The 15117-nt window shown below is 42.9% G+C and overlaps 2 protein-coding genes across 2 annotated transcripts in view; one reads left to right on the forward strand and one right to left on the reverse strand.

The window, feature by feature from the left end:
• Window positions 1–260: 260 nt before the first annotated feature.
• lig3 (ligase III, DNA, ATP-dependent) lies at window positions 261–14510 on the forward strand. The gene is made up of 21 exons (XM_076101424.1): window positions 261–382; window positions 1483–2036; window positions 3005–3133; window positions 3640–3885; window positions 3971–4122; window positions 4315–4481; window positions 6195–6272; window positions 6376–6544; window positions 7899–8054; window positions 8754–8885; window positions 8976–9055; window positions 10094–10181; window positions 10291–10368; window positions 10507–10630; window positions 11613–11755; window positions 11842–11916; window positions 12335–12481; window positions 12854–13001; window positions 13425–13507; window positions 13596–13679; window positions 13875–14510. Exons 2-21 carry the CDS (start codon window positions 1511–1513, stop codon window positions 14106–14108), a joined length of 3039 nt encoding a protein of 1012 aa, XP_075957539.1. The 5' UTR covers window positions 261–382; window positions 1483–1510; the 3' UTR covers window positions 14109–14510.
• rad51d (RAD51 paralog D) overlaps window positions 13375–15117 on the reverse strand; it is a 32079-nt gene continuing 30336 nt past the window's right edge. Inside the window, exon 11 of the mRNA XM_076101425.1 lies at window positions 13375–14101. The gene's annotated coding sequence lies outside the window, so the exon portion shown is untranslated. The remainder of the gene's footprint in view (window positions 14102–15117) is intronic.

Here is a 15117-nt window from a genome sequence, read left to right on the forward strand (position 1 = left end):
AACATGCTGTAGCCCATCGGCTAGTTACGTCAAGTTACCAAAGAACTACCGGAAATGTGATATTTATCCTTCCAAATAAAGCAAAAATGATCACCTTATGGAACAAAAATATGCCCCTCGCATGGTGTTTGAGGTGAGAAAAAAGTATGTGCCTATTACATTACGATTGTAAACCTAATAAGTTATACTTTAAATGTAATGAACACATTTATTTACGGTAATATAACTTTTATTTTGCAGACCTAAACCGGAAGTGGATCTCATGTTTATAAAAGTAACAGCACTTTACTTGACACTGATGAGCTCTTGGCTAACAACAATGAGAAGTGCTAGCTGCTAGCTATTATAAACGTGCCATCACATTTGACTAAGCTTCTATAAGGTAACTGCAGTAGCTAACATCATTTTGTGCAAAGATATTAGCGACATGGCAACTTAGTTTTGATAGCTAGTTGTGCAATATATATATAATAATATAAGCTAGGCTAGCCGGCTACGTGTACGTGGAACTGAGGGAGTAACGTGGCTAAAGCTAATCAATAGTTAGCCAAACAATTGCCTTGGTCGTGTAACGTTAAACTTTATATTAACGTGTTAAAATTATATAAAACGCAATAACGTAATACGCAATAACGTAATATGCTACCTAAAGAAATATTGTTCATGTAACGTTAATGCAGTAACAGCTACATTTTGGGTAATTTAGTAAACAAAGTAAATGCTAGCTATATGTTAACGTCAGCTAGAACTGTCGAATTGCATTCTGGGTAGTAATGGTGGGATTAGCATAAATTGTACTGCTAGTAATTACCCATTGCTGGCTGCCATTGACAATAGAACTGTCGACTATTTCCTCGATTAATCAATTAGTTAAAGTAACATCATCCTATATATATATATATATATATTTATTTTTTTTTATTTTTTTTTTATTTTTTTTGCAGTAAACCAGAAAATATTTACTTTTAAGCAGCTGGAATCATCACAATTTTTTACTTTTCTTCTTAAGTAATTACTCAAACCGTCTAATTGATTATCAAAATAGTTGCCTATTAATTGAATAGTTTATTTAATTGTTTACCAAGTTAGAAATCTAATAAAGATTGAACTGTGTCACTATGTATAGCACAATCTGTTTGTATTATGTTGTGTTGTTTTAATGTAGTAAAGTGTATATGGCGAGATGAGTCAAGAGGAGGACCCTTGTCTGCTGTCATTTGGGTTGATGATACATTTATTGGTGAAGAAACAAGTAGAAATGTAACTTAACCGAATCAAGATATTGTGTTTAAACCGTGATGAGTGAAACATTATCCCAAACAGCGACAGGCTCATGTAAATCTCTTCAGGGCCCACTTGTTTGGCCCTTTTTAATGATTATTGCTGAGCCCTTTACTCCAGATGATTGTTCCAGTAATGTCAAAGCAACCAACAAACAATATTCATACCTTTTTAATCATTATCCCTCTTTGCTTTCTTTAGGTTGTTACTTGCCCACCGTCCCAGCTGGATGCAGAGACCACTGATTCTATCAGCACATAAGACTCTCTGTGTCGGCCTACAGCGTCAGCAACTTCAGAAAGCGTGCAGAGCCCCTTCTGTCGCTCCATGCGTTAAACCTCTATCTCCCTCCACTGTTCATGCGTTACATTTTTGCCGGCAAATCCATAATTTCTCCTTGGTATCCAGACTCCTCCAGAACAACCCTCCCCGGCTTTCCCTACGTCAGTGTTTCTCCGACCTGCCAGACATGGCAGAACAGAAGTTCATCGTGGAATACGCCAAACGCGGTACTGCAGGATGTAAGAAATGCAAGGACAAGATCCCCAAAGAAGTGGTGCGCATAGGGAAGGTTGTGCCAAACCCCTTCAGCGAGTCTGGGGGGGAAATGAAAGAGTGGTATCACGTGAAGTGTATATTTGAGAAGCTGGAAAGAGCGAGAGCCACTACCAAGAAGATTGAGGACATCACAGATCTGGAGGGCTGGGAGGAGCTGGAGGACCAAGACAAGGAGATCATCAATAAACATGTTTCAGGTACAGTCACACACTCACAATCACCTTTTAATACTATTTAGAAGCCTGAACGTTGTAGCTCTGGTTGTCTTTTGTACATGGATCACTCTTTATTGTGGATTGTAGGCAGTTTTAACATCACTGGTCACTGCTGTGTAGCAGCACTGATCTCTGAGCACATTAAAAGGAAGATTTTTTTGTGATCGATACACCGTCATATATTTAGAAAGTCAGCATTCAAAGAAACTGACCAGAGGCTGCAGTGCTGATACAGACTTATTTATCCTCAGAACCTCGATTTGCAATATTGCCCAACCAGTTAAAGAGCACCGGTCGATTGATTCACTCCTGCAAAGGAGATCATGTCATTTAATCAATAACTGATAGACAATAAAACAGAATCCAAAGGCATCGCAGTACAGATATCTCTCACTTTTCAGTGTTCTGAATTAGCTGGTTCAACTATAAATGAGTAACTCTGTTCCTCTCAACACCGTGCTAGGTGTGTCTCACATTAATGCTCCAACTGTCAGCTGACCTGTTAAACCAGAAACAAGTAATTAGATGGCGTAACATTCCAGGATCATCGATGGGAACATGTTGTCAGGACCATTGAGCTGTGTGATTCTACTCTACCACGTTCTTTAGTGATTTTAAAAGGTTAACAGTCAAACAACTCCACTGGCTTCACCATTGTCTCTACATCAAATGCCTGTGGGCATGTAAGCAAACACACCGACACACGTGCAGCGTTGCCTTGTTCCTGTTCTGACAGGAACAACAATATTTGGATGTCACTAATGCAACAGAAATGTATTTGTTTCACGTCGCGTGTTTTGCTTATTACTGTCCCAATCCCTAAGAATTGGTTACGAATTTCTCAAAATGACAACCTGTCGACCTTTACCGTCGAGTCCTGATCGGTAAGGTGTGGTCTCTCAGCTCAAATGGTTCCATGTTTGTTCTGAAGTATTAGTCTTGTCTCACAGACCTGATGGCCAAAGTCAATGCCAGTCCAAAGAAGAAGGTGCAGGCCAAGATGAACACCTCTGGTCAGCTCATGGCTCCTCCTGCTGACCCATCTGTCAACACGCCGCGGAAGTTCTCAGGCTTCACTGGTAAGAAATGACATCTCGGGTCATCTCAGTGGTCACTCACATTCACAACAGAGGAAACGATAAGAAGCTGGTCAAAGTTACAACACAAGCATCTGAAGCAAGGAACATTTCCCCATTCTGAGACAAAAAGGAACATCTTGGATCAGAAAGGTTCTGCCTGATGATTCACTCATGGATTAATGTGCCCTTTACATGCCACACCTTTTATCAAATAGTGTTTGCATCTGCATTAACCCTCTGAACCCCAAAACCCGCCCGCGGGATTGAAAAGCATGTTTTCTTCAATCAATCGCAAAAACTACACTGTTCATAGTAGCCAGAAGCTGTGAAAAACATAATTATTGTCAGATTATCATCTTTCCGACGGTCCTTGAACGCATCATGTGTGACGAACGCTTCCATCAGAAAAAGCAACTGAAACTAAGCTTAGAATTGTGACATTTCATTCAGCAGCTTTGTCAAATTGGTCTCATGACATGTTCTGTTTTACCTCATTTCTCCGTCAGCTGCGAAAGCTGGCAGCTCCGGCAGCTCCAGCAGCTCCAGCAGCCCGGGACCTTCCTCTTCCTCCTCCTCGGCCACAGCCACAGCCAGCCAAGGCAGCCCCCTGTCCGCTCAGCTTTGTGACCCCCAGCACAAGGACTGCCTCTTCAGAGAGTTTCGCAAGCTCTGCGCCACGGTGGCCGAACACAACAGCTACAACGTCAAGACGCAGATTATTGAGAAGTTCCTCAGGAAGGGCTCAGGTGGAGGTTGGTATGATAATCACTTTCAGCACGACATCATGTGACAGAATCCCAAAACGTTTCCCCTAAATCTTCTTTCCTCCCGTCCTAGATAAGTTCCATGGAGACCTGTTCCTCACGGTGAAGCTGCTGCTGCCGGGCGTTGTGAAAAGCGTCTACAACCTCAACGACAAGCAGATTGTTAAACTCTTCAGCCGCATCTTCAGGTGCAACCAGGACGACATGGTGCGCGATCTGGAGCAGGTCTGTGATCCGTGTGTTCCCCACACATGTTCAAACATGTTTTAGAACTAAAGTCTTTCTCCCCAGCGATTACTCAAAGCCGCTTCGTTGATATTCTTTGTTTGAAAACATGTTTCAGGTGGATTTTATTCTGGGCTGAACTTAGTCTGTTGGCATCGCATCTTGAAAGTCATTTTTTGTTTTGTTTTGAAGGGCGATGTGTCTGAAACAGTGAGGATGTTCTTTGACGAGAGTAAATCATTCCTCGCGGCTACCAAGAGCCTCCTGACCATCCAGGAAGTGGACGCCTCACTCACCCGCCTCGCCCTGCTGACCAAGGAGGACGAGCAGCAGACCGAGCTGGAGGAAATCTCCAAAAAGTAATGCAGCGTTTCATTTTCACTTTCACATGAACTGGGCTGGGTAGTAACACGGCAGTTAAGGTAATTCAGTGAAATGATAGAAACCGTTCCACCTACCCATGACCATGAGACTTTAAAGCTTTGTTTGTACTCTCTGAGCATGCACTGAGGCGTTTATGCTCAATGTCTGTTCGTTGCATTATTGTTGGGGAGCACAAACGTAATGAAGTGTGAAGAAGCAAAGAAGACAACGAGTGTAACTCAGAGATACGACCATGGACTGTAGGTGTAATCTGCAAAAAGCCACAAACCAACCTCCACAATAATGAGCAGAGATTGTAATTAACTGTACATTTATATCTCATATTCATAGATTACTTTATTTCCTTCATACAAGTCCTGTAAATATAGGAGTTAAGTATTAAACAAAGGTTGAATATCATGAAAACTATTTGATTTGGCTGCAAAATATTTACTCAAATGTCGATTTTTAAGACCTGTTTCTAAAGTCCCTAGACACGTAAATAGTGTTTTTATTATCAGTGAACTTTTTGTGACGACGCGTCTGAAAAGCTCTGATCGCACGCGTCAAGTTAAAAAAAATTCAGAGTTGCACGACCAAGCGGCGCGGAGCCTTCGTGCACGACGCTCAGGCCTTGATTACGTCATTTTTCGGCACGCAAACATAAACCTGACGGTGGAGAATGCAGCCGCTCGGCGGAGTCCATCTTTGTTTAACCTCATGCTCGAGCTACGAGCACGCACAAAGACGTTCACGCTCAAGGCGCTGTTCGCTGCAGCATTCTCCAAAACACCAGAGGGCGTACCAACGAAATATTCTGTGAAGAAGCAAGAAGACAAACGTCATTAACCAACCTCCTCAATGTCTGGAATGATTTACTTTCAAACCTTTTTGCTCTGGTGCTCAAATACTCATCGGTACATGAAATGCGTGTCCAGCTGTTTTAGGAAACTATAGATTTATGACGCATCATGTCTTCAGTGTGATTAGAAGGGTCTGTGTCTGAGGGCCACTGACGCAGACTAACCTCATGGACTCACTAGTGATCCTCATAACACGAGTCATGTCTGGTCTTTTGTAGTCGTGCCTCAGGTGCTCGACCTGTCAGCAAGTGTTCAAATTGCGTTAAAAAAGGCAAACTACAAAATGTGTAAACGTCATGAAGACAGATTGTGTGTTTTCTTTTCACAGTATTTGTAAATCTTTCCGTTATTTGTCTCCGCTTGTGTCGCTTCCACTTCTTTTTTTTTTTTTTTAATTCTTTTTTTTATTGTTGGTATTTGGTTATTTATTCTTTTTGGTAGTTTTCCCTCCTTCTTGTTTGTCTGCCTGAGGCATGACACACACACACACACACACACGAGAGACATCTGTATTTGACATTCTACGCTCCACAGTAGCAGATGTCGGCGTGGGATTGTGTTTATTTGTCATAAATAACATCTTGCAGGCTGTAATATTTGGTGCTGTGCTGAATAAAAGGTCTTCTTGTGTCGTACAGCACTGACGGGGCCGTTTATTCTGAATTCTTACAGTTTCTGGGAATTCCAGTAATGCCAAGCAATGTAATTATTTAATATTTAGTTTTATTTTCCAAAGCTTTCTGGTCATAAGCAGCTAGTTTTCTGCCTCATGAATTTCTGTAATACTTTGTCATTTGCTTCACGATCCCCCCGCCCCCCCGGTGATAATCTGCCTTCTCTTCATAGATGCACCAGTAATGACCTGAAATGCATCATTCGGCTTATTAAACACGACTTGAAGATGAACTCTGGAGCAAAACACGTGTGAGTGTTTGTTTTGGCTTAGAAGCAAATGTACACTTTGAAGAAAGATTGTAATTTTTTAGCACCAATCTCAAACTCCTGTTCGTTGTTGTCCGTCGTGCAGCTTGGACGCCGTGGATCCAAATGCTTACGATGCCTTCAAGGCCTCGCGTAATCTGGGTGACGTGGTTGAGCGGGTGTTGAGGAATCAGCAGGATGCGTCTAATGGCTCGGGACCCAGGAAACTCCTCACCGTGGAGGCCTCACTCATGACCCCCGTTCAGCCCATGTTGGTGAGCTCCAACACGAAAATGCATAAATACTTTTCAACAGTTCTAACTGATTTATGTGATTCAATGCAAGGCTGACGTTCTGAACCGCCAGGATTTAAGGACGTCGCATTAACAAACAGAGTGGGGCAATGAGGGTTAAATATGAAAGGGGAGGTTTTTATACACATTTAAAGGTGGCGATAAAGTCACTGAAGCATTTAGAATCAGTTCCAGAGAAAATATATGAATCCTTTTCTTTCAACAACTACGATTTCTGTCCTACAAATTTGAATACAAATGACACCTGACCTTTCTGACCACATGATGTACACACGCACATAGAAAATACATCAAATGAACATGAGGAGTCCTCGTTGCCTGTGGCTGTCACATGACAGTAATAAGCCTGTCCAATCAGTTCGTTTGGCCCAAATGCAGTGATTGGACGGGCTACCTGCGGGGTACAGGCCAGTAGCAGCAGCGACCTGTCAATCACCGTGTAGCCCCGTGTAGCCCCGCCCTAAAGCATCCCCTGCTTTATGGTCTGTGTGACTCTAAATGGACCATAATGTACTAAATGAACATCATGCTGTATTGAAGAAGACTTGAAACTAGAGATTGAGACCATAAACTCATGTTTACAATGTTTACTGAGGTAATAAATCAAGAGAGAAGTAGAGTCATTTTCTCATAGACTTCTATACAACCAGAGGAGTCGCCCCCTGGTGGACACTAGAGAGGATGCAGCTTTAACACATGAAGCATCGGCTTCACTCATCAGAACCGGAGGCTGCTGCCTGGTTCCTCCGCACATCGGTTCACTAAGAGAGGAGGGACCGGCCTACCAGAGGATTGAATGAGGTGTTTAGATTTCTTCCCATTAGAGGAAAACTCCAGAAGATGAAGAGAATCTGTTGAAACCGTTTCCAGCTGCTGGCTCGTCACTAGATAACCAGGCAGCAGCTGGACCTTCTGATGACTCTGCTCTGGATTAATATCCAGCATGATTCAAAATGTGCCTCCAAAAGAAAATCTACAGACCATTAAATTTCACATTACACAGCAGACTTTTGATTACACAATATAAAAGTAAATTGAAATTCACTGCAGCTGTATAACGTTTACGTTTACAAATGAATAACTGAAGCCAGTTCCCGACTTCTTGTCGTTTAGGGTGACGAGCTCACCGTCAGAGCAGCAGGTGGAAGTGCAGTCACATTACCGGCATCGACATATTGATGATGTAACTGTACCATCATCAGTATGTGAAAGTTGAATTTAAGAACTAGGGAAACTTTGAATGAAACGTTCTTACAGATGAGAGTTTGGTTCCTTGCTGAGAGCGTGTTGTTGTTGTTTTCCTGTGTGATTTCAGGCGGAGGCTTGTAAATCCATCGAGTACGCCATGAAGAAATGCCCCAACGGGATGTACTCCGAGATCAAGTACGATGGAGAACGTGTGCAAGTCCATAAGAACGGCGACATCTTCAGCTACTTCAGCCGCAGCCTCAAGCCCGTGTTGCCACACAAAGTCAGTCTGATCTCACACACACACACACACACACACACACACTAATTACTATGACAATGCATGTCAGAGTAGAACCTCCTCAGGTTTGTTGGATCAGCAACTTCAAGGTATTTTCCCAGCGTGAAATTCAGACATTTCTCACAGTGACTTTGCAGCGTTGACTCTCTCAGCGTGGGGCCGACAGCCTGTAAACATGCCGGGATAAATAGCTCAGCATCACGTTCATCGGCCCTTTCCAACCACTAGAGGCTGCTGCTGTGCACGTTATACACTCACAGCAGCCTTGAACCCCAGTAAACCTCAGGAAGGGACACCAGGCACTTAGACTCGAGGTAAAGAAGCCTCTGTAAAGACCGCAATTATCATCAGATTTTCATCTTTCCGACAGTCCTTGAACACATCATGTGTGACGAACGCTTCCGTCAGAAAAATCTGCCAAAGTGAAGCTTAAAATTGTGATTTTATTCTACATGTCTCATTTAAAATCTCGCCCCAAATAAACAGTTTGCTTTAACCAGATACTGTAAAAAACATTAAATTCTGAGCTCCTCATCGGCTTAAAGCACGTTATTATTGAGTTTGTTTCACCGGGCCTGGTAATCACCTGGGATGCTGCCAGTCTCTCAGGTCCGGCCTTACTAGCTGTTTGAAACGCGTCTTGTTTCCGCTCCGTACCTAAACCCCGTGTCTGTGTTTCAGGTGGCCCATTTCAAGGAATACATCCCCCAGGCTTTCCCCGGAGGCCACAGTATGATATTGGATGCTGAAGTTCTTCTAATTGACACAAAGACCAGTAAACCCCTTCCCTTTGGGACTTTGGGTGTCCACAAGGTGAGAACACCACAGACGATGTGCACCTTGTTGTTGTTTTTGTTGCAACATGTCACTGTTGTCACACCTCACACGTTCCTCTCTCCTCAGAAAGCCGCCTTTGAAGATGCCAAAGTTTGCCTTTTTGTTTTCGACTGCATCTACTTCAACGGCGTGAGTCTCATGGAGAGGTAATGTGTTTTCATGATAATAATAATATTTATAGAGCACTTTTCAAAATCCATGTTACAAAAGGAAACAGACGATTCATAAATCATCAGGTTTTAAAGAAAACTGATCAAAGAAAATGTGGTGAATATAAGACAGAGTAGAAAAAGCTAAGAATAGCAAAAGAAAACAATTTAAAAATGAAATTTAAATCAGGAAAGGCTCTCTGACTTAAAGGTGTTGAATTCTAAAGTGAGTGCATATAGATTGAGGGATTGTCTCCACACGGCTCTCAACATGGCGACGGCTGAGCCAGCGGCGCCAACCTGAGGGGGGGTGCTATGATTCTACGAGTCTGTGACGACGCCGTGGGTCAAACCGGGGGGCCGTCAGCTGGAGAACACACACACACACACACTAGGACTCGCATTCACTCGCTGCTTACAAAGCAAGTAGTAGTTTGTAGTAGTTTGCTGCTCTATAAATGCTCTGAATATGTAATTCAGATCCTTTTAAAGGACAGCACTGACTCAGCCGACCTGACTTCCTCGGGCAGTGTGCAGCTGGGCCTCTGCTTGAAGATCTCAAAGAACGCTCCAGCGCGTACGGTACTAAGAAGTCAGACGTACAGAGAGGTCATGAAGAGCCTTGAACATAATCGGTATAATCTATTCTAAAACAAACTGGGCTCCAGTGTGAAGAGGCTGAGACGGGAGTGAGTCGGTCAATAGAGGTCGTTCAGGGAAGTAAAAAGGCTGTTTTAGTAATCCAGGCGTGTGAAATGGTTTCTGTCCAAAGTTAAGATAGATCATAGTTTTATGTAGAGATTCTATTTAAGTTTGTTTTTCTCTGGTTTTGGTAGTTTTACTTCAGATTTTCTTCACTTTCAGTATTAATCCCAGTATGTGAGGGAGGAGTAGCATTATTGAAGGATCAATTAAAGAACGAGGACAAATCTTTGGTATTTAAAGTACTTTTGTATCATGTACTTGTGTAGATATATGTAACATTAATACCTGGTGACATTGTTAATAGAACATCTCTCCTGTCTTGTTCTGCAGGCCTCTGTCTGAGCGCAGGAAGTTCCTGCATGACAACATGGTTGAGGTGACCAACAGGATCCTGTTCTCAGAGATGAAACACGTCACTGTAGGTTCAACTCAGAATCTGGCTTTCTGTCGTATGAATACATCTGTCATGGCTCATTGTGTGTGTGTGTGTGTGTGTGTGTGTGTGTGTGTGTGTGTGTGTGTGTCAGAGGGCCGGAGATCTGGCTGAAATGATAACTCGAGTCATCAGAGAGGGACTTGAAGGCCTGGTGCTAAAAGACTTAAAGGTGAGCTGCTTTATTAAATCTCCAAACGTAAAGAAACTGGTGGGAATATGTGTGTAATGTGCATAACATGCATACGTTATACTGATACTACACTATAGTTATACAGTCATTGTACCGATGATTATCTGTTTGTCTCAGGGCACCTATGAACCGGGGAAGCGCCACTGGCTGAAGGTGAAGAAGGACTATCTGAACGAAGGCGCCATGGCCGACACGGCCGACCTGGTGGTGCTGGGGGCCTTCTATGGAAAAGGCTCGAACGGTCTGTAAAGCCCTGATCATCCACTTCTGTATGCACTGACCTCTCTCTCTTAATGCTCAGCCACTTCCTGTCAGATGAGGAGTGTGACTCTGGAGACCGCCAAGTTAGCAGTTTTAGAAGTCCTATTGAAAAGACGAGCGTAGCTACGGCCCGTCATCCGATCATGCCGAGATCAGATCTCGCATCCTGTGTTTGAGCCCCGGTGAGCCCGTACAAGCTGTCAGACTTTCCTCAAACCTGCGGTCAGAATGAACTTATATTGTACTTTTACAGTCAAATGAGAGATGAGGAAAACAATTCACACTTTAACTTCTTTTCCTTTTTTATTGAAACAAAAACGGCTTCAAGGATTTATATGAAATGAAATGCGTTTATCCACCTTTTTACGTCCGCTTCTTTGACCATGAAATACATCTGATCAAGGTTCAAGGATCATTTGTAATTCTGCAACAGTTTTATTAGTACGGACACTTAATATGCGTCTCGGTTATTATATGAAACGATTTGGTGTGAAAGCACTTGAAACTGTGTACCCTCGTAGATCAGTGGGTTCAAATATAATCTGCTGTATGAACTCTACTCGGTGAAATTAACAGTACAACTCTTTAACATTATGAATACAAACACGCAGAGTATAGAATCCAGAGCGGGAGCATTTCTAAATCCACAGAGGACCCGTGGTGCATGAGGAGAGGAGGCCTGGTAATGAGCACGTAACACAATGGAAGCATTACAAATGCAGAGACAATGGTACAAATCTCAAAAGCACGGCTCATGAAGACAGCTCATGCAGTGGGAAGAGCAGAAACAACAAATCAGATGAAAACCCCGTTAACATACTGTGGGACAGAAGTGGAAAGTACAAAACAACAGTTTTCAAGTGGATTTGAAGAGGCTAATTCTGTGGAGTTATACCGTGTAGGAGTATATAATGTATCCACTGGCAGCGCTTCCTAATGCCGTGTCTTCTTCTACCCACCAGGGGGCATCATGTCCAGTTTTCTGATGGGCTGTTATGACCCACACTCCAGGAAGTGGTGCACAGTCACCAAGTGCTCGGGAGGCTACGACGACGCCACCTTGGCCCGGCTCCAGAAAGAGCTGGATGTGATCAAAATCAGCAAGGTCAGAGAGTTTCCACTGACGGGCCTGTCTGGAGTATTGAGCTGATCTAATAGAACCAAAGATTAATCGTGTGTGTCTTTGTGTAGGACCCAAGCAAAATCCCAGGCTGGCTGAAAATCATCAAGAACTATTATCCAGATTTCATTATTCGAGATCCTCAGGTGAGATTTGGCTATCCAGCACATTTGTATTTCCCAGATGGTCTGTTCGTACGCAGCCGATTGCATATCTGGGTACTGCAGACCTTTTTAAATGAAGCAATGAGGGGAAAGCATCTCTTGCATATATCTTCTGCAGAAATGTCTCGAGATAACGATCACCTGACGCCGCAGAGCCGGGAGGTGTTTTCAACCTGAAAGCAGTTTTGCATGAAAACACATAACTTGAGAGATTGAAAACATTTGATTGAAATGACCTTTTCTGGCTTTCAAGTCTGAAAATAGAACTATAGTATCGTAGTAATGAAATCCACATACTGCATGGCTTCCTCCCCCCATATCTGAACAGAAGTTAGAATTGCTTTTTACTTCTATGGAAACGCGTTCATAGAACTCGTCCTTTATGTTTCCTCTGCTGCAGCAAGCACCTGTCTGGGAGATCACAGGCGCAGAGTTCTCCAAATCAGAAATGCACACCGCTGACGGCATCTCCATCCGCTTTCCCCGAATGACGCGCATCCGTGATGACAAGGACTGGAAGACTGCCACAAACCTGGACCAGCTTAAAGTAGGATATCACCCTTTCTATTCAAATACACAGGCCGTTTAATAATGTAGAGTTATTCCAGAGAAAAATCAAACCGTAGACACTTTATTTTGATGGGACACTGCTCATTCAAGGACATGATTTAAACGTAGTTAACTGAAGGCCCCATGGGAGATGGTTAACCATTAACCAACAGGTTTCAATGAGATGTTACTGAATACCTAAAGTATATGTTCTGGGAATGCTTGTTGATTACTTTAAACAAACATTGACAAATGAACTGAGGCAGTAAAACACACAAGTATTTAAATGCAACACAGTACTTCAGTCTGTTGTGACACAAAATACGTCTTTTGGCTGAAGCTCACGTGGTCTTTCCGTCACTGTGCTTAGGAGCTCTTCCGCATATCGAAGGAGAACTGTGACTTTAAAGTGACAGCCGGACCGTCTACGTCCAACGATGACAAGGGCTCCTCAGGAGGGGACAGCGGAGGAAGCTCCCCGTCACCCTCGTCCCGTGGACCTCCACCCAAGAAGACCAGTAAGTACACAAACGAGCGGCATCATGGGGAGGCCGTGAACTGTGCTGCACCAGTTTCTCCGTTTTAATATTTATCATTGTTTTGTTTTTTACAGTACAAAGTAATGCTTATGCAAAGGTTTACATTTAAAGGTTCAACACAATTGTCATGAGGCATGATGTTTGCTATTCATCTTACCTGTACAACGTCAGAGAATAGTATATATAGTACAGCAGAAGCCATAGTATAATATGTCGAAAAAACAATGTTTTCGACATATTATACTGACTTTTTTCGACATACTTTACCATAAGCCTGTCGAAAATAGTCACGCAGATAGAGGTGGTCGGTGGACTGGGCATTGAACAGCCAAAATGATTGACCCGAGTGTGATTTCAGTTTTGCAACTGCCTCTTTATTTCTTATATCATCAACATTCACAGACAGCAGCAGCAGCACACCCAAAACAAAGGTGGTAAAATCCCAGCCGAGGACTCCTGGCTCAGAAGCACCCAGTGCGAAAAAGGTATTTACTGCGCACACACACACACACGCATCATTACAGCAATCTAGAGCTGCATGTTCTGAATTGTCATTGTTCTGTTTCCTGTCAGGTGAAGAAGAGTGAAAGTGTCCACAGTAATGGACAAAGCAAAACCAAGCCAACCGCTACACTACTGGAGCCAAGTAATGACAAGGTACGTCACCAACAGGTCGCAGGTCATCGAGTTCCAACATATTCACACTTCCATTGCCTTCGTAGGGTTTAATTATGTCTAAACTCGGATAATAAAAATAAAGTTGTACTACACGTTGCTTGAGTTTCAGTTGAATAGTATTCTAAATGAAATGCAGATGTTGAACACGTGTACTGCTGACTGTGTGTCCTGCAGACGCTGCTGGACATCTTCAGTGGGGTGAAGCTGTTCCTGCCCCTCTCAGTGCAGGACTTTCACAAGCTCAAGCGGTACTTCGTGGCGTATGATGGCGACGTCGTACCGGATTATGACATTTCCTCCGCCACACACACGCTGGCTGGACCTGCAGAAGACAGCCAGGCCCAGAGAGTGTCACCCGGATGGATCTGGGAATGTATCCGCAAGAGGCGGATTGTACCTCCCTGTTAACGATGCAAACAAACAGAACACGTATTATGCACCGTTAACATGTCTCTTAACTACTGCACATCTGTGCAATCAATGTTATATTTATGCTTTGGACCCAAAGGTCAGATCACACTATTATGAAACTGATTTGGAAAACTGCTGTGTCCTTGAGTTCAATCACACACTGCTCTCAGGTCATTCTATGTATTCTGTCCCAGTCCTTTATGGTTTGTTCACAAACTAGCAGAGAACACATACAGTAGGGTAATGTACTGTAGATGTAGAGTTTTTTGTTTAAGCAGCTGCAAGAGGCCTGTAAATCATGAAATGTATTATTTTTACGGTATTAAACAGCAGTTCACATTTTGAGAACACAATTTGTTACCATGAGGAATAAACAAAATGTTGACGAAGATAATACAAGGTCTCTGTAACAATTTATTCCATAGTATAATAGTGATGTGTTGAACCCAGGAAGCTGTTTGTGAAGAGCGTATCGAGGCGTGGATGACGTATGTGGTGGCCGTACAACGGGACTGATTCAGGGTGTGCAATTGGAAATATAAGGGGCAGCGAAACGCAATGGACCCCCCCCCCCCTCACATTTTGTGGACTTAGGACTTTGTTTGCAATCAATTCGAGCATCACAAACATTAATTTATTCAATTCAAAGCTTCACACACCAAAACCATGGTGTCATTATAATCACCTGTTTTACATTTATTATCCACTTGATGGCACAATAAGCACCTGAAGCGCCGTGAAGCTTCAGCCCATGAGTGAACCAATTGGATGGAATGCTTCACCTCGCCATCACTAATATACAGCATGTCGAAAAAAGTCATAGTATAGCATGTCGAAAAAAGTCATAAAAAAGTCATAGTATAGCATGTTGGAAAAAGTCAGACAAAAGTCATAGTATAGCATGTCGAAAAAAGTCATAGTATAGCATGTCGAAAAAAGTCATAGTATAGCATGTCGAAAAAAGTCATAAAAAAGTCATAGTATCGCATGTCGAAAAAAGTCATAA

The sequence above is a fragment of the Anarhichas minor genome, unplaced genomic scaffold, assembly GCF_050575085.1.
Source record: "Anarhichas minor isolate MPS153535 unplaced genomic scaffold, ASM5057508v1 ptg000027l, whole genome shotgun sequence".
NCBI lineage: Eukaryota > Metazoa > Chordata > Actinopteri > Perciformes > Anarhichadidae > Anarhichas > Anarhichas minor.